Source organism: Colias philodice, chromosome 12 (genome assembly GCF_061535455.1).
Source record: "Colias philodice isolate Cphi_HAF_F1 chromosome 12, ilColPhil1 Martin Lab GWU primary, whole genome shotgun sequence".
NCBI classification, from domain to species: Eukaryota; Metazoa; Arthropoda; class Insecta; order Lepidoptera; family Pieridae; genus Colias; species Colias philodice.
This window is the reverse complement of record NC_143097.1, coordinates 10,597,232-10,624,459: the sequence shown is the minus strand read 5'-3', so window position 1 is coordinate 10,624,459 and position 27,228 is coordinate 10,597,232. Positions and strand designations below refer to the sequence as shown.

Below are 27,228 nucleotides of genomic sequence, written 5' to 3'. Positions count from 1 at the left end.
TGTTATATAATCGTGGTATTTAATTAAAAAAGAAAAAAAGGCTTTAAAGGCTGAAAAATATAGTTTTTACTGCCAAAGAGACTCTACTTCGACTTTATTTGCTAAATTACGTATTTCCTAGCTTTACCTAAAATAGAGTCAGCCGTTCCGGAGATGAGACATACTAATAGAAGGATAAACAAAGTTGTGTAAAAAGTAATTTTTAGACTCCATATTTACTCTTAAACCAAGCTGTTAAATACGTATAAACGTACATAATTTTTTATTAATTTATAATTAAAAAGAAGTACAAATATCACAATGATCTTAAGGCAACAATGGTCCATGACCGTTGTTCTCCGAGCAAGGATTTACAGCAAATTAAATATACATTACTGAATACGTGGCAATTATTTCGAAATACGCTTTATATGGTAATTATTATTATCTATTTGTATTACATTTGCATTGTAATCTATATTTTTTTACATTATTATGCTAAATCGATTAAAGAACCTTAATGATTCTTTTTGAAATACGCTTTCTATGACGTTTTTGCACTCTCTATTTTTTCAAAATGTGTGTTGAGTGGGTTTTTGAGTGAAATCAAAAAATTACGCAACTTCCGGTCTTTTTTTATTTAGCCGGATGTAACAGGAAATAAGACGAAAGTTTGATTTTTATTTAAAAACGGGATAATATTCCATGAACTTCTGCTCGTTTAAAAGTAAAGAATAATATCTTCTTATATATAAAAATGAATCGCAAAATGTGTTGGTAAGCGCATAACTCGAGAACGGCTGAACCGATTTCGATAATTCTTTTTTATTATATTCCTTGAAGTACGAGGATGGTTCTTATGTAGAGAAAACGTAAACATGTACCACGGGCGAAGCCGGGGCGGACCGCTAGTTCACAATACAAGATAAAAAGTAAAACAACTAAAACCCAACTACGACAAAAAACGACGCTGAAAAAGTATAAAACAAAAGTTAAATTGATGAACTAATAAAGAAGCTATGAACGAAAAGATGTGAATTATATGCAATCAGCCCATGAATACAGGTAAAGTCACAAGCAAATGCTAGTAATATATATATATTCAAAATGTGCAAGTAAAAAGCTTTCAAATGATACCAAACACGGCATATTTATCTTAACTTTATTTTTTTACTCTGTATGTTTTGTCCGCTAGAGGGCGCCACATTAGATTTTGTGAAACTCCATATAGCCTATAACCAGCGGACAATTAAGACGCTTCTAATGATATGTCATTTGTCGAATTCTGATAAGTAGTTTAGAAGTTACGAGGGAACAGATGAACATACATACATACATACATACATACATACATACATACATACATACATACATACATACATACATACATACATACATACATACATAGCCTGTCAAAATCATAACCCTCCTTTTGCTTTGCCGTAGTCGGGTAATAAATAATCAGGTCATATAAGTAATAACACCATACACATTTATACTTATCAGAGAAACCCCATGAAAGATAACGCTATGACGCACGAACTTAATCAGACTAACAATTGTGTTCCACAAATATTATAAAAAGTAATGGCAAATTTTTACTTCAAATGCCTAATTCCAATTACTAACAGTTGATAAGTGAACTGGGTATTTGAGAATAAAAAGTGAAAAGAAATTGATTAAAGTCATTCCGCAATTATTTTTTGTTGTCGTAGTTGATCTTTTAATATTAACTACATGCAGTGTTTAGGGTTCCGTATCCAAAGGATAAAAAGGGGCCCTATTACTAAGCCTGTGCGGTTATTATTCTGTGCCTGCGCTGAGTGTTTGTCTGTCTCCAGGCTGTATCTCATAAACCGTGATAGCTTGAAAGATGAAATTTTCTATTAATACAAGCTAGGTATTCAAAGATAAACTAATTAAAAAGGCGTTAATCCTATTAAATTTATAGAAAATTTGCACCGTTTCCAACTTATTACGTCGGAAATAAACCAAAATTCTAGATGACGCAAAACAGGTGGGTTCATTCAAATATGATTATTTATTAAATACATATTATATCTTGGCATTTGATAATATATTATTGTAATAAATAATATGTTAATGTTTAAATTTTGTATTTTGATAACATCAAAATTCGTATTAACAAAAGCAAAACAAATCAGATGACCATAACAGTAGAATGACGTCAATGCATGCGTTTTCATATTGTTTTAAATTCAAAAAACTAAAATAAAAATGATTTTTACTGGTAAGACGCGGGTTCGAATCCCGCCACATGATCGAGTTTTTTTCTATTCTTAAAAAAATATATTTATAAAGCATTTGAACTCTATAAGATAAAATATCAAACGTACGATAAATAATTTTATATGGCCATACTCACTTAAAGTATTTTAAAAAGAAAGGTACTTTTTAACACTTTCTCGTCTAATCAACTTAACCGATTTTGATGAAATATTATAATATAAATTTAAAAAGGTCTTATTATAAAAATCTATCTCTTAGGCACAACTATTAAGAGACGTAAGAGATGGAAATTTCACAAATATACTTTCTCGCGTTATATCGCGCGTCTAGCGCAAACGAGTAAAGCCGCGGGCCATTCGTTAGTTTATTAACTGTAACCATACAAACATAAATTATGAGATATTAATATTATTATGACGCTACACGAGATTTATCCTAGATAATTTACGTCATTCTTAAGTCTTTATAATTTCCTGCGTAAAAACAAATTTATTTTTATGATTAATTTATAGTATTTTAACGGTAATAATATATGAGACACGTAATAAACTTTAATTCATAAAATACATATTTAAATTTACTATAATACTACTAGAAAACACATTAATTTGAAATATGTCTTGTATGGGTTTTCGTAAAAAATATTTATTTTAATTTAGGTAAATTTTTCATTCATATTTTTATGATGTTTGATAATTAGTTATATTGGCTTATATCGAATAGGCGTGGTAAGAGATTCTAAATTCCATTCCTATTAATGACTAAAACAAAAACAAAAAATAGGAAGAATTCATTAAGCAGTCAATTAAAAACAATTTATATTATAACTAGCGGTCCGCCCCGGCTTTGCCCGTGGTACATATGAAAAATAGATGTTGGCCGATTCTCAGACTTACCCGATATGCACAGAAAATTTCATGAGAATCGGTCCACCCGTTTCGGAGGAGTATGCAGACTAACATTGTGACACGAGAATTTTATATATATAAGAGATAGTACGAGAGCCCGTGGGAGATCGTCCTTCACCGATCTGATAACCAGATGAGACGTATTTTTTATTAAATATGTTTTATAAACAAATATGCCTATAATTATTGCTTGCCTATCGAAAAGTGGTAAAGGCTATTTTTAATTAAATTAACTTTTATCGATTTTTTTTCATCACCTTCATACTTTTGATAACCAAATGAAATTTATTTGACTGATAGTTTTTGATACACAGAATATGCCTAGGTAAAGATAAAATAACAAAACACACAAGAAACAAACATCACAACATCTTTGTTATAGCTATAATAATAATAAATCTTAAAATCGATGCAAAAAGTCACGTGCAGTTTCTTAGTTAGGTAATTTAATATCACGTGTTGAGTTTCAGAAGAACGTGTTTTTGAATGCAGACCAAGATTAGCAATATTGAAATATTTTGTTTACTGACGCCATCAGAAATATCATATTTTCAATTTTGTGTTGTTTTTACGTCGGTAGAGATTTTTTTTTGTTCAAATTCAAATATTTTAGTGTAGATAGTTATAATGTAGTTGTATCAAATAACTAGCTGTGCCCCACGGTTTTACCCGCATTGCTCCCCTTCTATTGGTATTAGCGTGATGATATATCATGGCCTGCCTCGATAAATGTACTATCTAACAGTGACATAATTTTTCAAATCGGACCCGTGGTTCCTGAGATTAGCGTATTCAAGCAAAAGAAAAAACTCTTCAGCTTTATAATATACTAGCGGTCCGCCCCGGCTTCGCCCGTGGTACATATTTCGCAATAAAAGGTAGCCTATGTTCTTTCTCAGGGTCTATAGATTATCTGTGCCAAATTTTATCAAAATCGGTCCAGTAGTTTATGCGTGAAAACCATACATACATACATACAAACCTTTCCTCTTTATAATATTAGTATAGATTAGGATAGATAACTTGTAATGTTTATTGAAACAAGCATATAGATATAAATTGCCTACTAATATTTTTTACACAATGCTTGAGCTAATAAGGCAAAATATCCCTTACATAGGGGAAAATGTATCAACACGAACGTCGCAACAAATATTATATTACCATATAATAAACTTATACGGTTTTCCTGTTGAAAAAACATTAACATACGTCATACGTATCGTCATTTGGAGCCATAATCACATCTCTCCGATTAGATTTAGTTTTACAGCTTCGCTTAATTATTTGTTTGACGTCAATTCTGATTCGTTATAGTAAATCCATACTAATATTATAAATGCGAAAGTAACTCTGTCTGTCTGTCTGTTACTCAATCACGCCTAAACTACTGAACCAATTTTCATGAAATTTGGTATGGAGATATTTTAATACCCGAGAAAGGACATAGGCTACTTTTTATCCCGGGCAAATTACGCAATCCCGGAAATCCCACGGGAACGGGAACTGCGCGGGCGAAGCCGCGGGCGGAAACCTAGTAGTATATAAATAGGTATAAGTCATAGTAATAGCACAGTATTACAATATCTAGTAATTGTTTTAATTTGACCCGCTTTTATTAGTGTAACCCCAATAAAGAAGTTTCACTTCAAAAACATATTTTAAAATACCCAATTGTATTTAATACTACAACAATTAATTAAAACAACTTTAAATTGATAGACCACGCCTCTCATGAATTATTATAAAAAATCCACTTTTTTAATAAATATAAAAACAAACTCTATTCTTATTCTTAACCTACCGTTGTAGGTATTTGTATTTGCTAGAAAGATTGACTGTAATATTTAAATTATGTTATTAAATAAATGACTTTGACCTCTGTTTGTGTAAAAAATATAACATGTTATGTACCTATACTGGATAAAAAATCTCTTACGTAATTGCAATAAATAGTTTTTCTTCGATATTATTATAACGTTCAATGTTTTAGATGCTAATTATTTACGTACATTCTGCAACTATAGGTAGCAATTAAAAAAGCGTATAATATTTTTTTAAAGAATAGAAAAAAATCTATTACGGGGATTCAAACCCGCGGTCGCGCGGTGTTTTTCGCCTGTTTATAATAATACTTATAATCATTTGAATGCTATGCAATGCTATGCCCCGGCTCGGCCCAGGTCATGACATTTTTAAAACTCAAATCATTAAAGTCTGCTTAGCAGCTTGAGTTAAAATTACTGTAACTAATAATATTTTACCTTAGATACATGTAAATTCACCAATTTAATTCCGTCCTCCCCCTTATCCTATTCTGGTAGGCAACAACCATAACCCCTGTTATGGTCTATGGGCGACGCAACCTGCTTGCCTCCCTAAATAAAAAAAAAATGAAATTTCTTGTGAAAAGAAAAAGGGGCAACAGAACAGAACAACGTCTATCTGGGCACATAGTTACAGGTGTTAATTATATCACTCCCACCATAGATTTATTATAATTCATTAAATAATGCTTTACTCTACATTGGCACAATATACAGATACATACAGTAAGGAAACTTCATACAAAATGTTCGAAATGGCTTCCCCCCCATTAAGCGTGTTTACAAGGGTATTGAGGGGGATCGATAGTAGCGGGTGACACATCCACAGATTTTGAATATAGTATGGAAAAAAGTTTAAAGTGATGTCAATTCACATTAAATAAATATCGATTGTTTCAGTTTGTAGCCCTTTCAATAAATATATTTGTAAATACCATATCTGACTACAAGTTAAAAAGAGACTATTTTTTAATTTCTATAGATATGGCAGTATGAGTTTTATATTATGTTGACATATTTTCTATCAAAATGATAGCTACAAATAGTACCTATTAGGAGTCCAGTCTGTTTAAAGATCGCATCTATTTTTTACGCAATCTAGAAGAGCACGAAAATATAAAAAAAGGAAACCTTAAAAAAATCTTGTTTAAATTTATGTGCATAATTACGTAAATATTAGGGAAGAAAAAGATAGATATTATAATTATTGTATTTTTATCGATACGTGGCGTCTCCACTTTGTCAAGCACTAAGCCTGTCAAACTATTTTCTTTTTCTTCCTAAAACAAAAAGGTAGAGGTTCTATGCTCGTATAATAATAATTTTAATTTATTTTTGCATATTTTGTGTTTTTTAATTTAATTTAATTTATCGTTTTAAAAATAATTTAGTAGGTATACCTACATACAAGTATTGTAAATTCTGGTTTAAAATAATTATTGAATATATGTATAATACAAATATCAAGCATTATAAATAATTTAGGTACATTAAATAGCCTTCGGCGTCCATAACAAAACTAGATTTCGAAATATAGCACTGATAAAAACGTATTTACTTTTACAAGCTGTATTAATTCGGATTGTTTCTTCTTGTAAATTCATATTTAGGCTACACCATTTTTGTATTTTAACGGGTTTTAATCTCCAAATTACCACAAAATCAACTGTGAAAAAAAGCAAACAGAAATATACAGGCCGAATTGATAACCTTCTCCTTTATTTTTCAAGTCGGTTAAATATCAAAAAGTAACAGCCCTATAGCTATACGTCATAATTTCATGGGGGGGGGCTTAGTTTCCTAACTGTATGTACGTAGTATATATTATCTGTCAACTGTGACATTGGTTTCAAGTAATCTCGCATAGGATGTGTCATGCCGCATCCTTGGGAGCGGTAACTATTTCCTGTCCTGCCCGGTTTCCCAGGGTGTGATATTACTATCCGGTATTTCTTAAGATAATATTTAGCATAATCATATCATATTTCTTAAACGACAAGCTGAATATTAAATAAATCGTATGTCCTTTAGTTGGATTATATGTTAGTTTTCGTAGTAGTTGATTGGTACATATTCATAGAAAAAGATTAGGTTGAGTTTGTTTTTGAAGTGAAACTTCTTTATAGGGGTTGGAAAAAAATTTAGTGTAACATTTTTTTCGTTACGCGTGACATTTTTCCGTTACGCGCCATCTTTTTCTTATCCCTACCACGCGTGATTCGACGTATTTCTGTAAAGTTGCATAAAGTAAATTATTTTTTGAAAAATAATGTCATAAAGAAGTTTCACTTCTTACGTGTGTCTAGTAGGTACACGCAGACATTTTTTTTGTTCTTTTTGGGTAAATGTTTACTTAGTAGGATTTTAATATGATTTAGATCTCTGCAACTGCACTTATGAATAAAAAGACGGAGGTAAATACCTTACATTGGTTTTGGAAAAAAAACTTATGATATTTTTTAAATATTTCTTAGTTATAAGTGATGATGCAAATTGGATGTTTTATTTAGTAAGGACCAGGAATTGTGAAAACACGAGACGATATTACAAATAAATATTTCTGCTTATAATAATACAAACATATTTCTTAATGATTGAGCAATTTTCAATATCGTGCGGGTGTTGAGCCATATAACTGAGGTCAACTGAATTATCTAATATCTGCAAATTGCGAATATTATGTTCACCTACTTCTTATAAATTGGCTCTAGATGACTTTAAAAAAACGTGTATGCCGAGATCACGTGTCAGAAGTGAAACTTCTTTGGTAAGATTCATTGATACCAAAATCTTCGCATTGCTCCATGTGAATGTATTGATATAACCACGTGATGGTATTGCCATGACGCAACCTCAAATTCATTCTATTCTATTATTTATTACGCTATTCAAATATTTATTTTTATTGCAAAATATTGAAAAAATCACTAAATAGCTGTGAATTTATAAATTTTCACTACTGACTACGATGCCTTAATATTGTTAATAACAAACACGTAAATCAAATTATTTTTTAAAACGTATAAAACTCTGTGTTTAGCTAATAAGAATTTATGTTAATTTTATTATTTGTTATATTTTATTTGCTTCTATCCTTCCATGCAGTATTAAAATAATATTATAAAAATTATTTTAATACTTATAAATAATATATAAATATATTTTTATGCAGTATTAAGTTTCATAAAACATATGGAAAATAAAAACCACAATTAATTTAAAACAAATGTTAATAAATTACAGACTAAAAAATATATTTTCAATCTAATTAAAATATCACAGTTTTTATCGCATTATTTGCTCGGTCAATGTTATAATTATTTTTATGTATGCATGTTATTATAATTGTATAGCCAGAATAAGTATTTAACTATGAGAGTGAGAAAACGGAATATTCCAGAAATTGTATTACAAAAAAAGTTTTATAAATTAGTAACTGACGTTAGTAACTTTATCTTAAAAAATAAGAATACAGAACAATGTAAATTAAAATTAATCCATTTCATAAAGTTTATTACATGAATACTTTTAGTAAATAAATTATACATTTATTATCTAAATACATCTTAATATATATAAATCTCGTGTCACAATGTTTGTCCTCAATGGACTCCTAAACCACTTAACCGATTATAATAAAATTCGCACACCATGTGCAGTTCCATCCAACTTGAGAGATAGGATAGGTTTTATCCCGGAAATCCCACGGGAAAGGGAACTATGCGGGGTTTTCTCTGAAAACGCGGGCGAAGCCGCGGGCGGAAAGCTAGTATAATATATAAATCTCGTGTCACAATGTTTGTCCTCAATGGACTCCTAAACCACTTAACCGATTATAATAAAATTCGCACACCATGTGCAGTTCGATCCAACTTGAGAGATAGGATAGTATAAACATGTAGGTACCATGGGCGAAGCCGGGGCGGACCGCTAGTAATATTATATATATATATATATATATATATATATATAACTCAAAGGTGACTGACTGACTGACATAGTGATCTATCAACGCACAGCCCAAATCTAATAGACCGGGAGATACTGACACAAAATTTCGAGTCATTTGTAACAGGATGGCGGTTCTACAGGGGTCTTAGTACGCAATGACAAAAAGAAAAACGATGGCGTGAACGCTGGTACCGGCGGCTTAGTCGCGTGGGCGTTAGTCGAACTCGTCGGAAAATAGCGAAAGTCAAACGATTTGTAACAGTATGGCACTTATTTTTCCTGTAAGTTTGAGGATCAAAAAATATAAATACAAAATTTCAAAGATCTATGTGTTGGAAATCTTCACTTATATAAATTAATAATAAATTAAGTTTTCAAGTATGACAGCACTTTTTCCCCCTACTAGAAGTATGGCAAATATAATAATGGTCACATTTTATCAAATCGACGATGAAGTATCAATACCTCCTAACTAACATTTTAGCGATTTTCGTTTTATAGCATTTTCGTACTTAAAATAGAGTAATACATAGGCCCATAAAGGTCATTTCTCTGTAAACAGTCAATTTGAGCAAATATTAAAGTGTAGCAATACCTTATAACAAAAGTTGCGCCATTTTTGCTGGCAATATATTCTAACTACACCCTGACGCTCATTTATAGTTTATTCCTGGGTTAAAAGTGGTGAGTTTGGCATGCTTTCAAACCAAGAAGAAAGTATCCTAATACGTGCTTCTCCATCAAACTCAACAAACCATCGAAAAATTGCCATTCTTGACGATTTTTTAGATGCTTTTCCAAAACTACCATCGCATTATGCGCGTAAAGATACCAACAAATTGTTCGTAGAGTCAATTAAATTACTAAGCATTGTACATGTTACTGGTATGACGAAACAGCTGCTGATCTGACGTCTAGCACTTTTGTTTCGTTTGTAATTAATTACCTGGAAAAGCATTGTGTTAGCCAACAGCTGCCTATTATTATATTTTCTGACGGATGCCCTTACCAAAATCGCCTATTTTGCGTGAGAGATGGAGGTGGGGGCAACCAGCTAAAACTGAAACCACCCGAGCACATGAAGCCAAGCAGCTTGTGAGGGCTGCCGAAGGCTTCAGGGAGGGACCCGGGAGACCCCAGGTGTCTTGCCCTGTACTCCGCAACCCCCGTACATTCCATGATGACGTGGGCTGCCGTTTCCTCGGACGCCATGCATGCTCTGCATAGTCTGTGATCCCTAAATTAAAGAGATGTTTGTTGAAGGGGCCGTGCCCTGTGAGGGTCCCTGTTATTACACGTAGTTGCACTCTGCGTTGGTTGAGAATCCGTCGTGCAAGTCTAGAGTCAATGTTTGGTAGGGCTTCTCTGGCTTGCTTGCAGTCAGATCTGCTTGAACATTCTGCTTTTTGTGCAGTGCTAGTGAGCTTCCAGGTGAGATCCAGCTTGCAGGTAGCGGTATAATGGGAAAAGGTCCCATGACCGGTGTTTGAGATGCCCTTCTGGCTAATATGTCAGCAGCATCGTTTCCTCGTGAGTTACTGTGTCCTTTTATTCATTGTAGTACTAGGGACTTTCCCAGATCACATACCCTAGTTAGAGCTAGGTGACACTCTAGAATTAACCCTGAAGTGATTTCATGGCTTTTGATTGCCATGAGTGCTGCTTTGCTATCCGATAGGATCCGAATCGAAAAGTTGTTACATTCCTTTTGATTATGGCTGAAGCTGCAAGTAGAAGTCCTAGGCATTCAGCCTGAAAGACTGTATTATGGGGTCCCAGGGGGTGCGAGATGTTAATGTTTAGGTCCTCAGAGAAGACCCCAGCACTAGTGTCATTTTCAGTCTTGGACCCGTCCGTGAAGATGAGTAAATCTTCGATGCTGTTGTACTCTGATGTGTTCACGTAGCTGTATCTTATGAAATTTACGTTCCAAGTGATTATGTCACTATAACCAAAGCAGCAAGAAAATCTCGTCCATATGAAGTTGAACAAATTGAAATAATGTTTTATATTCAAATCACTATCTTCGATCATAATCACGTGTAGTGACAGGATTTTAAATCAAAATTTTACTATAGTATTGTTACAAAAACCTAATATTAAAATAAAAAAAAATGTTGTAATCTTTAAAACAATTTCTTCTAAGAATATTGGCAATAAATTGTATCTAAAAAAAACGGCTTTCTGTTTAAATACAATTAGAAGCAATATCTAATATCTGCATGTTTTTTTTAAAAAGCTTTGAAGTTACATTTAATAAATGATTCCATGATATCTAATATCCTTTGATAATGAACGTAAGCTAAAATAATAACTAAAAACACTAACGAAAAAGAAATAAAACGTTTTTTTTATCTACTGAAAAAAGTAGTTTTTGTAGTTAGCATATATTGACACTTCATCGTCGAAATACTCTCCAAAAATCCAAATGCAATACTGGTACAAAAAGTTTGGCGAAATAAAAATTTTTTGCAGATTTTCGGCGGTATGGCGACCATTTGGAATCGTCCGAAAAGTATGGCATGGCGATTTTCGTAAATGGCTGCACGACGATAGTTACCTGTGCAAAAGTTAGCCTGGTACAAATGGTTGAATGATTGTTTTATTTAAATCAACACATTCGCGTCGGTATGGCGGGCTGTAAGTCACACCGGAAAAGTGTGGCATGACACTACCGCCTACTACTTTTTTATGGGCTATCGGTAAATTCTAAAATTTTTGTGTTACAAATCGTTTGACTTTCGCTATTTTTCCGACGAGTTAAACAAACGCCCACGCGACTAAGCCACCGGTACCAGCGTTCACACCATCATTTTTCTTTTTGTCATTGCGTACGAAGACCCCTGTAGAACCGCCATCCTTGTTACAAATGACTCGAAATTTTGTGTCAGTATCTCCCGGTCTATAACTGGTCTAATCGGGCTGAAATTTAGCATGCAGTTAGACGTTAGGACGTAGACATCCGCTAAGAAAGGATTTTGATCAATTCTACCCCCAAGGGGATAAAATAAGGGATGAAAGTGTGTACCATTAAAATTTATCTTTTCCTCGCAGGCGAAGCTGCGGGCAACAGCTAGTATGAATATAATATAAATTGCATAATATTTCGATTCTATCAAAAATAAGATGTTGCTGTATCCTTAAGAAGTCCTCCTCTTAAGGATGCAAAAATCTACAAAATTATTATTTTTGAATTCGCATTAGTTATAAACAAGTTATACAATCACTTTTACAACCAATTGACATTCAAAATATATGCATTGATAATAAAGTAATCGAATTTTATTTAAATAACAAATATTATATTGAGTAGGAATAATTGACTTAATGCCTGACTGACACACACTAATTTGGTATAGACTAGCTTTCCGCCGGCGGCTTCGCCCGCTTTGTCTAAACCATAATAAATTATATACCAAAACCTTCCTCTTGAATCACTCTATCTATTAAAAAAACCGCATCAAAATCCGTTGCGTAGTTTTAAAGATTTAAGCATACATAGGGACATAGGGACAGAGAAAGCGACTTTGTTTTATACTATGTAGTGATGATGAGCACTAAAAAAGATATATGTATTATTATGTGTGTCACACTAAGTACTCTAAAACTCAAATAATTACGTTTCAGGGAGCAAATTAAAATTCGATCACTAATATTTATCTATTCACTTATAATCTTTCAACATTTTTTGAACTATGTTCTTATGTTCATAAATTTAAAGACTTAAACAAGACTTAAATTTTTATGTATAATTCATTCATTTACTTTATAAATTGATGCTAAGTGGTGTAGATATACTGAAGCTATTATTATTAAGCTGATTAAGAAACGGGATCGCAACAGGTGGTCATTAAATCAATTATGTAAAACTGAGCCGTTAAAAATGTCATTAATTCGGTTTTTGATCTATTTCTGTCGATTTGTCATTTATTTTCATTCTAGTTAAATTATATCGATAGTTGTTTTTTAAGGGGCCGTATCGATTTTAAGAGTGATTTTGACTTGTTTCTTTAATTCTTTAGGAGCTCGTTTAAAAAAACTAACTACTATGTTTTATGAAAGTAATGGTATAATTTAAAATTCTCTAGAATATTCGATTATATAGATCTGCCGTAACAACGTTTGCGCTCCCGTATATAATCGAAAATTCTAGAGAACTTTAAATTATTCCATTTCTTTCATAAAACATATAATATGTATTTTTTTTATTGCAAATTTTTAAGCATTAACCTATCATTTAGTGTGTATTTTTTATTTTTTTTTAACTCTGTTGTAAGAACTAGAAATTCGACGCCATATACGCATAAAATTTCATCAAAGTAAGGCTATTTTAACTTGGATGTTCTTTGAATTTTTCAATAAAAGTACATAAATTGCCTCGAGCATATTTTAGGATGTCTCAGTGTCTTTACTGTAGTATATTTTATAAGAAAACTTCTTCTATTAAATTCCGTGTAAAATACAAAGACACGAACGTCCCGCATGGAAAAAATTGAAACACGCCTTAGGTTATTGGCTATTAAACAAACTGGACAATGAATATCAATAAATTGTCTCGAACGTATTTTAGATATTGAATGAATCTTTAATTTAAGATATCATCACACATTGTTACTAATTTAGTTTTGTTAAACGAGCGTCTAAAGAATTACAGAAACAAGTAAAAATCACTCTAAAATCGATAAGGACTCTTAAAACAAGGTTAGTTTTAAATTCGTTAATTTATAAAAAAAATGCTTTTTAATTTAGGTATTAGTATTGCTTACTAAATAAATGTCTCGGTCTGGTAGGACACAGAAGGCTGATCACCTACTTGTCCCTAAAGAAAATCGATCAGTGAAACAGATGTATGTATAATGCATCTGCCCCTTACCCCACTTGGGGACATGGGACTTCACTTATTGCTTACTGTTTTAAATGTAATAATATACATAATATAGTAAGTATTATTACCTCTTCAAAGCTTATCTTAAAGCTCTTATCGAAATATAGCTTTTTACCACCTAATATTAAACACGGAATTGCCACTCTCATACAAATTACAATATAATATCCAATAAAAATATTCGAATATTAAAGATTAAAATCGAACCATTCATGCGATAACTCCCTAAAAACCTCCATCTGGGTGCAGCCAGGTGGAAGTCAATTAACAGCATCCTGTGGGAGCCTGCGACAGCTGTTATATCGACATATCAAATAAACGAACCTGTTAATAACTTGCTTTTTTTTACAATTCCCGTGAATGGTAGCTTTATTTTTGGTTCGAAATTCTAGAGTAGGTAATAACTAATTTTTTTTTTTGTGTAATAATTCCCGTGAATGGTTTCTTTATTTTTGGTTCGAAATTCAAACGTCGTAACCCGTTTCTTTTGAATGGTGGCTTTATTCTAAATTTTAGCATGTGAAAATTTTCCCGCTAATAGTTGGTTTTTTGTTCGGATCGAAGTTTTAGCGTAATAACCAGTTTTTTTTCGTGCAACGATTCCTGTGAATGGTGACTTTATTTTTGGATCGATTAAACAGAAAAACTGAATTGACTTGCTCTATTACGATTGCATTCCTGGTCTGGAGTACATCCCTAGACAACTTTTTAATGTCAATTAAAAACGTACTCCAATGCTGGTCAAGTACCTACATAATATGAATAAACAAAGAGATATTACATATATTTAAAATTTTGCATGCATTAGGTTAGGCTCGTGTTCAGTAAATATTTTATTGCTCCTTTTTTAAAAGTAGGTATATGAAAAAAAATTAAAATCAAGGTCTACCAACATCATAATCCTTATCCCAGCACATAATTCCAATATAGATAACGTAGACAGAGAAACCAATAGACAAATTGATAGTTTATGTCGCATTCACACAAGAAAAAGAGCAACTTATGCCGGTGTTGTGTAAAGAAATGAGAGAGAACGATAAAATTTTTTGTTTCACCCAGCGTGCCACTTTTTTCAAGAAAAGAAACCTACTTTGCTAAACAAAGTTTGACAGCTAACTATCGTCTTCCCTAAAAATATAGTTTTTACATGTTCTAAGTTACGTAATTCATGGTATGTTTGGTTTTTAATGATTTAGACTTACTGTTAATACCTTATAAAATAATACCATGGTGCGGTGTAGCGTTAAAGGGTGTTAAAGTGATAGTGGAACGAAAATGCCTGGATTGTCTTTTCACTCGTAAGTATACAACTCTTTATCAGTTTATAGGCCTTCATGATATTTCAGCGTGTTAATATATTGTGTATCACGTGCTGTTGACTTGAATACATTGTTTAAAAACCACAAAAATAACAATTATAAATTTTAACCTAAAAAATTTTGTGTTGCCAACTTTTCTACAAATTGTTACCCACTATTATGGGAAATAATAATATATATTCTGCAGTGTGTATTTAATTAAATATCTGAAATATTCAATGGCTTGTTCCAGTTTTCCTGAACCGGATAATTTACGACAAATTTGGATTGTAGCTACAGGATGAACAGATTGGAAACCAAAACCGAAGGTTAGAAAGTATTACGGCAATCACCACCGACGCGACGCTGCCCCGCCGAAGACAATGGACACTCTTGGTTCCAACTTCCAACATTGAACCGGAGGGACGTAGTTAATTAAGTTAGAGATAATTTAAATGTAATTTTTTTATTACAATAAATTATTATTAAGTAAATTTCGTTTTTTTTGCGCGTTCGCGGGTCGGTCAATATAATTAACGTGTGTATCTGTTAATACTTACGAAAATAAACATTCTTTTATTTTTTTTATTTTATTTTATAAAAAATAATGAACAATCGAGTTTTCATCTACATTATCATTACATACACATTTTATATGGGATTATGATAATGATATATATTATACATACTAGTGGTCCACCCCGGTTTCGCCCGTGGTACATATTTCGCAATAAAAGGTAGCCTATGTCCTTTCTCAGGTATCAAAATATCTACATACCAAATTTCATGCAAATTGTTTTAGTAGTTTAGGCGTGATTGAGTAACAGACAGACAGACAGAGTTACTTTCGCATTTATAATATTATATAGTATGGATTATATAATATATAGGTATGTGTATATACATAATATGTATTACCCATCTAAAAGTAATATGTTTATTATATACTAGCTGCGCTCCGAAAACCATACATACATATGTACATACATAATTACAAACATTTTCTCTTTATAATATTAGTATAAACATGTAAGTATGTAATGTGGATATCTCATTATTATCCACTTATGTTATGTGAATAATGATATTGAGAGATTTGTATCTTACAAATTGCGGGGTAAATTTTCCCTCACACGGTAACCCTAAATATTGTGACGTATTCTTTTTTATCTCTTTCTGCGACACGCATTGCCGGTGTCTATTGGATTCTCTGTCTACGATAGATAAAGAATTATTTACCAGAATCTCCATACTAAACGCGTGAAGCAATTTGTTTGTAAACCCTATGCGCTGGCTGGCGCGCAATCGACCGCGCCGGAGATTTCGGAACCTGTCTGTTACGACATTGTTACCACACTGTTTATGTGTTACTGTGTTACTATTAGACTGTGGCTTTTCTCGTGTCTTCATATTATTGATTTATTTATCCATATTTACATCTATACTATTGACTATTCGTTATTAACATTGTAATGGGTCAAGAACGAGGTTTTAAGTATGGTGACGTGTAAAAAAAGAAATTGTGTGCCAAAGTGTCAGAAGTGAAACTTCTTAGGCAAAATTCAAAGATACCGAAATCGTCGCCTTACTCCATGACGTGACGGTTCTTTAAAAATTAATTCCCAAATTTTCATAAATATTAATTCTAAATTTTAATTTAAATACTTTTTTGTATAGCTAAGTGGATACAAAGACTAGATAAATTGAGCCCAAACTTGTATGTAAATTCAATGTGCAGACGTTAAAAAAATCTATCACACGGATTATTTTTATTAATAACTACATAATTATTTTGAAATAATAATTGTATGTCTTTGTTCTGTGTCGTTATGTAAGTATTTTATTTATTATTGTTTAACACGTGAAAAAATTTATTCGTTAAGTTTATGGGCGGAATAATTATGTTGACTTCCGTTTTTATCTGCTACAAAGAATTTTAAACCTTATTTATTTGGAATAGGATTGAAAATATTATTTTAAAACCTTTATTTTTGAGATATATTCATTGTATGTAAATGGACGCATTAACATTCGCTTCTAAAAGAGCAGGCTTTTAATAATATGTACTTTATATTCCTAATGGCGCCTTTATAAAGTTTTAGAATGTAAAAAATCAATGCATAGTAATGTATTTTGTGCATAACAAAAGAATACAAATAACTTATTTATTGGCTATTACATCTTATTAATAAAATATAAATTTACTTAAAATAGACGCATACACAGTAGTTTAGTAACGATCACATAAATTATTACATTATATATGTAATATTTATTATATGTATAGACTACAGGCCCATGTTGAAAAAGTTATGGATCATTTGAACCACCAGGTGACCTATCTAGAACGATATAAGAGCATAAAATAATAAGATTCAGCACTATGCCGTCACTTGTAAGCTGTCTTGTACGGCATCAGTGTCATACTATTTCAATACTGCTTTCAATCCATTATTCCGCAACGCCGCGGCCGTACAAAAATCATGGAGACAAGGGGAAAAAATCTCTACCTGTACTTTCGAATTCTCATCTGCACTCACACAGCTTACAAGTAATAATTAATATATTAAAAAACTGCAGATACCATATGTATGCGGATGACATACAGCTCTACATATCATTTCCACCCAACGAAATACAGACAGCTTTGAAAAATCTAGGGGCCGATTTGGATAGGATAGTGAAATGGTCTGAAAATAATACACTGATTCTCAATCCAGACAAGACCAAATATCTTATTATGGGAACAGCAAAACAAATTGAGAAGCTTGAAAAACAGCAAAATATAGAAGTGTCAATTAAGGGCACGGTCCTGCAACGTGTTAATGAAGCCCGCAATCTAGGAATTATATTTGACGAAGGTTTGAGGTTTGAAAAACATGTGAACAAAATAATTTCAAATTGTTTTTATCGTCTTAAGGTCTTATATCGTCTGAAGCGTTATATAAATTCTGAAGTAAAGGTTAGATTATGTGATACATTAATTCTCTCAAAATTTGATTATGGAGATACTGTATACGGCCCTCGTTTACTTAAAAGAACTAAAAATGCTATTCAGCGGGTTCAAAATGCATGTGCTCGATTTTGCTGGAACATACCTTCTAGGCATCATATATCACCTTATCTTAATAAAGCCAAAATATTAAATATGGAAAATCGAAGGCACATGCATTTTGCCACCTTACTATTTGGAATAGTAAAGTCTACTAAACCTGAGTATCTCCATAATAAAATAACATGGGGGCGTAATATAAACAGCAGGTATAATACTAGGGCAACTCCGTATATAATGTATTTTCAAAAATTTCATACAAACGCATTCAGAGGCAGTTTTAAGTACAATGCAACTAAATGTTGGAATAACCTGCCTCCTCCTTATCGTAACATTCAATCTGTGACTAATTTTAAAAATAAATATAAAAATTATCTAATCATAAGGCAGGTAGGCCAGCTTTAGTTGCATCGTAACTAAATGTTTCACATTGTTTGCTCCCCTTACAACCTAGTCAATATATATGTAGTAAAGTTTCTATAATTCTATAACATACAAATTATAATGTAATTATGTATATTATATATTTATGTAATATGTTTTTCTTTTTTAATATATTAATTATTTATGTATACCTATTGCTTTCTCTTAACTATATAAATATATTATTTAAAAATTTACACTGTTCCTTTGACTGTCGAGGAGGGCCCACTGAAAACCGGTGCTGCGATGCCTCTGCATCACAGAATATCACCGAGTGGTTCCCTTTTTTAATGTTTGATGCTGCACAGACCCTATGTGTTAATGTTAAAATCAGTATTGAATATAATTTTCTGTTTTCTTCGCACTCCAAACTTTATTGTATTTTACTATTCTCTGTTTTTTTCCTGTGTGGCAAGACATTAAAATAAATGTATTTTCTTTCTTTTCTTTCTTTCAAAATATACCTACCTATTTTGAGAGCTTAGAAAAAAGACCCTTCTAATCGTACTTTGAAATCAATTAGTTTTTCAGTAAAAAAATATAATTTTTCCTTTCAATAATATCAGTACCTATTGGTACGCAGATTCCAAACAAAGACAGAAGATATTCCAAGTATTTCAAAGATGTCCCGGATCCTGAAACATAAACACCAAATGACACATCCGCTGAGTCAGAGCTCCAGGAATAAACATATTCTGACTGTCTAATGATGCAGACAGCGATCCCGTTTAACCGACTGGGGAAAACGGTGTAAGGTTTTCGTAAGATTAAAATTGATTAGGCCGTTGTCGTGTGGCGCCTGTAGACCCGTAAAAGTCTATAGTATATTAAACTAAGGATGAAAAATTATTCAAATCGATCAAGTAACTTAAAATGATATAGTACTAGCTTACTGCCCGCGGCTTCGCCCGCTTTGTCTAAAACCTAATAAATTATATACTAAAACCTTCCTCTTGAATCACTCTATCTATTAAAAAAAACCGCATCAAAATCCATTGCGTAGTTTTAAAGATTTAAGCATACAAAGGGACATAGGGACAGAGAAAGCGACTTTGTTTTATACTATGTAGTGATGTAAAGTCTACTATACCTACTAGTAGACTATAAGTTAACTAAACAATACTGGCTAAGTCTGGAGAGGAAGGCGTCGATCGTCTCTAGCACAGGTTTGTTCCTAGTTGAGGCGATCGTCGCGGTCGTGTCTAATTTGTTTTGTATTTATGTATTGTTTCGAAATAAACGATTTTTATTTTATTTAATACAATTGTGTGTAAGTAGTAGTATTTTTGTAACTTTCGCTTCCAACTAACCTAAGTTGGAAGCGAAAGTTACAAAAATTGTAGTGAAGAAAATATGTTTAAAAAAATGATACAATAATACGTATCTCCATAATAACATAATATATTTAGAGGATACTTAGATTTACATATAGTTCTAGTGGTCACGAGATTTATATATATTAAGATTTAATACACCACAGTATAACAAAACCGTACATGAGTAATTTTAATGCGTGTAAATAATTAGCAAGTTCAATAACCTCCAAACAAACACTCGACTGAACAAGCGCGTTTATCTCAGACATGTCTGTGTTTGAACATCCTATATATAGATTAAACTAAATATAAGATCAAATTTGTATATTAACAGATAGCTTTGCCCTGCGGTTTAACCCTTGACCCATATAAATGATAGACTACAAACTGAAATAATTTTCAACAGTTGTCTCGACTCTGTACGGATGAAATCGATATAGCCAAAAATAGTGTATGTCACGAAGGAATAATGTAGCGGTTTAGTGATTTTTTTGTTAAAAATGTTTTAAGAGAAGCCTAGTGGAGAAAATTATGAATATTTAATTTCGTGAAAAAACAAGGTTTTAAATAATTAAATAATGCACGTGAATTTATAAGTATGAACGTAAATATAATGTAGGTATATTCAATTAGGAATAACATTTTAACGAATGTAAATAAATATATTTATTTATTTAGCAATATTTTGTTTGTTATCATGTTCTACTAACACCCTTTTATTCTTATCAAAATCAAAATAAGTATTCGTTATCTACATGGACGTATAAAAAAAGACGGACGGTATATCGCCTAAACATTGAGTGAAGCCTAGTAATGGCGGCGAAACACCCATGTGTGTGTGCCATGTTGCCATGGCAACCTGCTGTGTTGATGACAATGGCGGCTGTATTTTTTTCTATAAATTTTGCCGTAATAATTTTGTCATTAAAACATAAAAGAAATAACTTGCTTCCCTGTGGAATGTAATCCCTTGTGTTTTGTTATTTAAAATTGTACTGTTGCGACACCATTTAACCACGCAAGACGGCATTTTAAATATTTTTTGTGAAACAGTGACGCAGTTAATCAGTCGGTAGTTCACGACGTAATGGCGGCCGACTAGCTTACTATGGTGAGAGTGTGTGCGTGTTTATTGTCTTTACACGATCGCTAGCTTACTATGGTGGCTTCACGTTGTTTGTTCGTAATACGGCGTCCGTCTTTTTTTATACGTCCATGGTTATCTATGATTATTTAAGGTCAAAATGTACGTATTTTAACAGAAAATGTATTAAGCAATTTGAAACGAATTCTTAATAAATATATTCAGATACTTCTTATTCTACAAACCAACAATTGAATGAATCGTTATGCATTTTGATAGATTATAATCAAGTTATTGTAATCGACTATTTTCTAATAAGAAAAGTTACTTTATTGTGTTCTCTCACAAAGCGATGTATTATTGACAAATACTCGTCGATAAAGTTTAAACAATTAAAATCACTTATGTACGGGACTGTACCTCAATACTACAACATCTATAATGGGCCCTCTACATAATGGGTAGCGTTGGCCCAACAAAGGATCGTCGATGTTTGCCGCCATTACGGCAATTACATATAAAAAACATCTACAATGACGGCCGATCATAGACATATTATAGGCTCTCTACACCACCTCTACACTATGGTGATTGCCTCTACTCGCCCACGCTGCATTGTGGCATTTAGTACTATCGCGTTGAAAAGTCACTATCGTTTATTTTTATTCAAATAAAATTTAACATACAAACAAATCGATACGAATATTTTTATAAATTAATTCTTGTAACAAATTGCTTTATTTACATGCATCACCTACTCACAATACAATGTTTATATTGCTTTTCAAAATATTTATAGCGTTATCAGCTCTTATACAATGATACAGCGTTAACATTATATGTATTGACATAATTTTATATCGTCATTGATAAGGGTCATTGATCTTAAGGATTATGTTCTATCTTTTTATGTCAAACATCTACTAACTTAAAATTAGATGAGGTATCGAGTTACCCGTAGTTTATAATAATTAAGGGCCGATTTTTCAATGCTTGGATAAAACTTATCCGTCCAATAAAGTATTACACGATAATATTAAAATGTCACGTAAACTGTCAAATACGGGCAATTAGAATAGGTACGTTTTTAAAATGGTAGTTTTATACATTATTCGACGAATAAGTTTTAACCAAGGATTGAAAAATCAGCCCTAAATTAAAACAAATAAACACGTAGGCATGGACGTATAAAAAAAGACGGACACCGTATTACGAACAAACAACGTGAAGCCACCATAGTAAGCTAGCGATCGTGTAAAGACAATAAACACGCACACACTCTCACCATAGTAAGCTAGTCGGCCGCCATTACGTCGTGAACTACCGACTGATTAACTGCGTCACTGTTTCACAAAAAATATTTAAAATGCCGTCTTGCGTGGTTAAATGGTGTCGCAACAGTACAATTTTAAATAACAAAACACGAGGGATTACATTCCACAGGGAAGCAAGTTATTTCTTTTTACCCGACTACGGCAAAGCAAAAGGAGGGTTATGATTTTGACAGGCTATGCATGTATGTATGTATGTATGTATATATGTATGTATGTATGTATGTATGTATGTATGTATGTATGTTCATCTGTTCCCTCGTAACTTCTAAACTACTTATCAGAATTCGACAAATGACATATCATTAGAAGCGTCTTAATTGTCCGCTGGTTATAGGCTATATGGGGTTTCACAAAATCTAATGTGGCGCCCTCTAGAGGACAAAACATACAGAGTAAAAAAATAAAGTTAAGATAAATATGCCGTGTTTGGTATCATTTGAAAGCTTTTTACTTGCACATTTTGAATATATATATATTACTAGCATTTGCTTGTGACTTTACCTGTATTCATGGGCTGATTGCATATAATTCACATCTTTTCGTTCATAGCTTCTTTATTAGTTCATCAATTTAACTTTTGTTTTATACTTTTTCAGCGTCGTTTTTTGTCGTAGTTGGGTTTTAGTTGTTTTACTTTTTATCTTGTATGTTTTAATGACAAAATTATTACGGCAAAAATTATAGAAAAAAATACAGCCGCCATTGTCAACAGGACAGCTGTTGCCATGGCAACATGGCACACACACATGGATGTTTCGCCGCCATTACTAGGCTTCACTCAATGTTTAGGCGATATACCGTCCGTCTTTTTTTATACGTCCATGCACGTAGGTATAATAATCATTCATATTATTCAAGAATGCGAAATATCTAGCGTAATAAAGCTATATAATCGAACTAGCTGGTTAGCAATTACCATAATATCGTTTTAATGAACAGTCAGAGAATGAGAAGTAAATAAAATTAATTGCTTTGTTCGTTCATTAACCAGTAGGTAACTATTAAATACGTCAATCGATTTACCATATCCATAATAATGACTTCTCATGAAATATAACAAACACATACCACATCCAATATTATTACTTCATGGCATATTCATTCTAATTTCTTTTTCTAAAATTTCCCGCCGATTTTGAATTTGGAACTCGCCTTCACGAATGTTTCGTTTTTTTCTATTTCTTTTTTAACCCGTTCGGAAGATCACCCATTCACGAATAGACAAGCCATTATTAGACTTCCGTAAACAGTGGCAAACAAAGACTGCTATTCATCCGGAAGGCATGCTGACATGTTTGTCGTGTACGTCACGTGCGTAAGGCGACGTACGGATGTGCCGATTGTATTGAATTTAAATATTTTTTACTGCTAATTTTAATGTAATATCATATGTAGATTATACAATAGATATGATTAATTGTTATAGAAAAAAATATGTCTATTGTTGTTAAGTTTTTTTTATTGAGTCGTCCTTTTTTATTATCTACGTCTACAAATGGTTTGAGTAATGTTTTGATGTGTGTAATATTGTAATGTCACATGATAATTATTGTTAATTTATTTAAGTTTAATTTGTGTGCCAGAGGAAAAATTACTTGTTTTTATAAAATAAAAGGTAAGAGATACAATTTATATATATTCATATATGGTCATTTGAGATTAGAAACTTTATTGATTTTAAAACTGCGTGTTAACGCATCGCTGCGCCGGCGCCGCCTTACACGTGCAGACAAAATATCGCATTGTCTTTTACACAATGAGTTACTTTTCCTAAGCCATGACTTTTTATCAACCTTAAGATTTAGTTGCCTCTACAACCAGACTGAAGTTGGTCGTGTTGAAATAGGCCCAAAAAACGGACCGACAAAAATCAAACGGTTACTGCTTTGTTGTTTTTGCCGACACTTTCTATCTTACCATTCTTCTCTTAATAGAGGAAATTTAGTGTTATATTACGATCTTCCAATAGTTATTTTAACTGTAATAATGCGAAAATACGTGGCGTATTATCATGTACCCAGTTCAGAGGAGGAGGACTGTTGCCATGGTTACCGAGGCTATCAGAATTTACGGAGAGAGTCCAAAATGATCCTGTTCGGAAAACCGGTAAGTTTATCCGATTAACCGGTTATTTATAATAAATAATCGAGTTTTTAATGTATTTTTAATTGTATAATTTATTTTGGTGACTTATATTAAAATTGCAAGGCAACAACTTTAAAGTATAATATATATATATACATTTCTAAATAAATTTTTACATGTTGTATATTTTAAGTGAATGCATTATGCATGTAAAATGTAAATCTTTATAATAATATTCGATATACCTACTGATACAATAATTAAGAGTCCTTTCAACGAAACGTGTCTTTAAAGCTAAAGAGTTTGATTGTTTGTTTGCTTGAACGCGCTTATCTCAGGAACCAGGGGTCATATTTGAAAAATTATTTCACTGTCGGATAGACCATTTATCGCGGAAGGCTATATTATATCGTCACGCTATATCGATAGGAACGGCAAGCAATGCGAGTAAAACCGCGGGGCACAACTAGTGATAAATAAATTACAAAATATGACATTGGTTAATGTACAAATTAAATTATTACGTAGTTAATACTTATATTAGAAATGCGACATGCGTTCAAAATTGTTGTGAAAAGTAAAGATCAAATCAAGGTTCCAACGCACCGATGTTTCCCAAATTACATAAAACTTGAATAAAAACTCAACAAAAAGTGAACGAAGTAAAGAAAAGTTAGGAAATATCTATTCAAAGTTATATTGAATACAGATTGGTTTTACTGTAACGTTTTCTACCATGTATTTTTAAATTATAAAAAACTGGCTTGAATCGACTGACTAAAACAACCAAAAAGTTTTTAATTTATTTCCAGTTATTTTGATGTAAAATGTTCTATATCCTTCAGTTTACACGAACGAAGTCGCGGGCAAAACCTTAGTGTCAAATGTTGGTAAATACGAACATTCTTCACCTACAATCTTCTTGCAAAGATGTCCTAAATTATGCAACAAACTGCATTGTCAAAGCTCTCACAGCAAAAACCACTCTATCGTATAGGAATAGAGTCTATTTTCATTTGGCTGGATGTAGGCTGCTGGATTCACACGATTTAATCCTTGAAGTTTAATAATTAGGTACAATATTTCTTTTATCATGAGGTTACGTGGATAATTATACTCCTTATAATATGGTGGAGGTATTACTTCAGAAAATGAGGTTATGGTTTTATTTTACTTTAAATCATGGACTAAAATATTTTTAAACTTGATATTTTTTTGGTGGTTTGGTATGGTGGTGGGAAAATTTTCGTAATAGGCAGTGGATTTGAGTTCCATGAAATAATAAACTTACAGTACCAATATAAAAGTATTGGATGATGAATGTGTTTTTATTTTTTCAAATAAATATAAACAATAAGTTTAACACGTTCGCGGACAGTAACGACCACCGGCGTCTAGACAGCTAAAAGTGATACGACAGTACGTCTGTCGACGTATCAGTTTTTACTTGCATAAAATCAGTACGCCAAACGACGAGCGATTTTTCATACTATCATAAAGAACGGCATGTTGTACTGTCATCACAGGTATAATTACGACTTTTGTACTGTCACTGCATTATTTACAAAAATTCGTCAAAGGAAGGTACTTCCACGCATACATTCATATTTTTTTACCCCTCTCCCCGCGCACACTACGCCCGTGGGCGTCATGTTTGCATACGGTTAGTCGAGTACTGCGCCGCTGCGGTGATCCCGCGTGCCGCGTGTGAATTGTTGTTTAGAAATTGAGTATTTTGTTTCCAACGTAATTTAATCCGTCAGTCCTCGGATCACAGACACAATAGAAAATCTATTGTGTCTCGGCCCGATCGGGCCGCTCGGTGGTCAATGGGTTAATTGTTTTACTCATACTGGATGTACTAATTCAAGTCTAGTTGCTTATGTAAACAACATATTTATGTTGCTATTGTTTGTTGTGAACACGATTTTGTTGAACTAAATTTGTAACGAATATTTTTGCAAATGGCGTCTCGAGACTCGTTCGAAAAAGAACAAAAACGTCTTCAAGACCTGTTTGATGCAGCGTCTACCCCTGAATCGAGTCCATACCCATTTGCTGATAATGGTGACTATGAATCTGACGCTGAGTACTTACGACGTTTACGCCTATATCCGTTCTGTCATATCATATGGTTTTTTAACCATGTGTTGTAACACTACGCCCCTGGGCAATGTATGAAAAAAAGTAGTGTCTCAGTAGCTGCAACCTGTAAACCAGTACTGTCCGCGAACGTGTTAACATTTCAATTATTTAAATTAAAACTATTTTTTGTATTTTTTATTTGCATTTTTATTTTTTTAAACACACCTTTTGACAGTTCATAAAATACAAACTCTAACTTTGATAATTATATACTTCAAATCAACTGGACATAATATCTGGATGAAATTTTTACAAACAAAGTTTTCAGTTGCACAATATTATTGCTCCCATTCAGGGTAAAACTAGTTTTACATAACCTATTATATTTTCAACAATTTACATGTTAATAAATTTCTAAATGAAATAGTTCATGTTGCATGTTTATAAGATAAATTATAGCTCTATTAAATTTATTTGCATTAATAATAATATATTTGTACTTCGTGAGCCTATAATAAAACGAAGTGATCATGCTCAAACACCATGGCATGTTGGAACCAGAATTTCTAATGGTTAGTTTTTATTAACAATTATCGATATTAACACATATTTTTGTGATATTGAAAATTATCATGAGTCTGTGATATCAATAGTTTGGCAGAACTAGCTTTGGCCCTCGGTGTATCTCATGGTAAAAACAGATAATTTAGGGGTAAGAATGACAGATAATATTATCATAGATTTTATGTTTC

The 27,228-nt window shown here is 32.3% G+C and overlaps 2 protein-coding genes and 1 long non-coding RNA gene across 5 annotated transcripts in view; 2 read left to right on the top strand and 1 right to left on the bottom strand.

Annotated features, from left to right (window-relative positions):
- Positions 1-27,228, bottom strand: part of Ac76E (adenylate cyclase type 2 Ac76E) — a 209,507-nt gene that overhangs the window by 59,895 nt on the left and 122,384 nt on the right. The window lies entirely within an intron of this gene.
- The window catches only part of LOC149484260 (uncharacterized), a 64,049-nt gene that overhangs the window by 5,121 nt on the left and 31,700 nt on the right, over positions 1-27,228 (top strand). The window contains exon 1 of one of the 2 annotated variants that reach the window (XM_089701812.1): positions 24,123-24,412. The exons of the other annotated variant lie outside the window; for it this stretch is intronic. Coding sequence (XP_089557938.1) covers positions 24,293-24,412 — 120 coding nt within the window. The 5' untranslated portion in view covers positions 24,123-24,292. Of the gene's footprint in view, positions 1-24,122; positions 24,413-27,228 lie in introns of those variants that run through there. 2 annotated transcript variants of the gene reach the window in all.
- LOC149484261 (uncharacterized) lies at positions 14,739-15,591 on the top strand. Its single transcript, XR_016316401.1, has 2 exons — positions 14,739-15,097; positions 15,351-15,591. It is a non-coding gene; the product is annotated as an uncharacterized LOC149484261 (long non-coding RNA).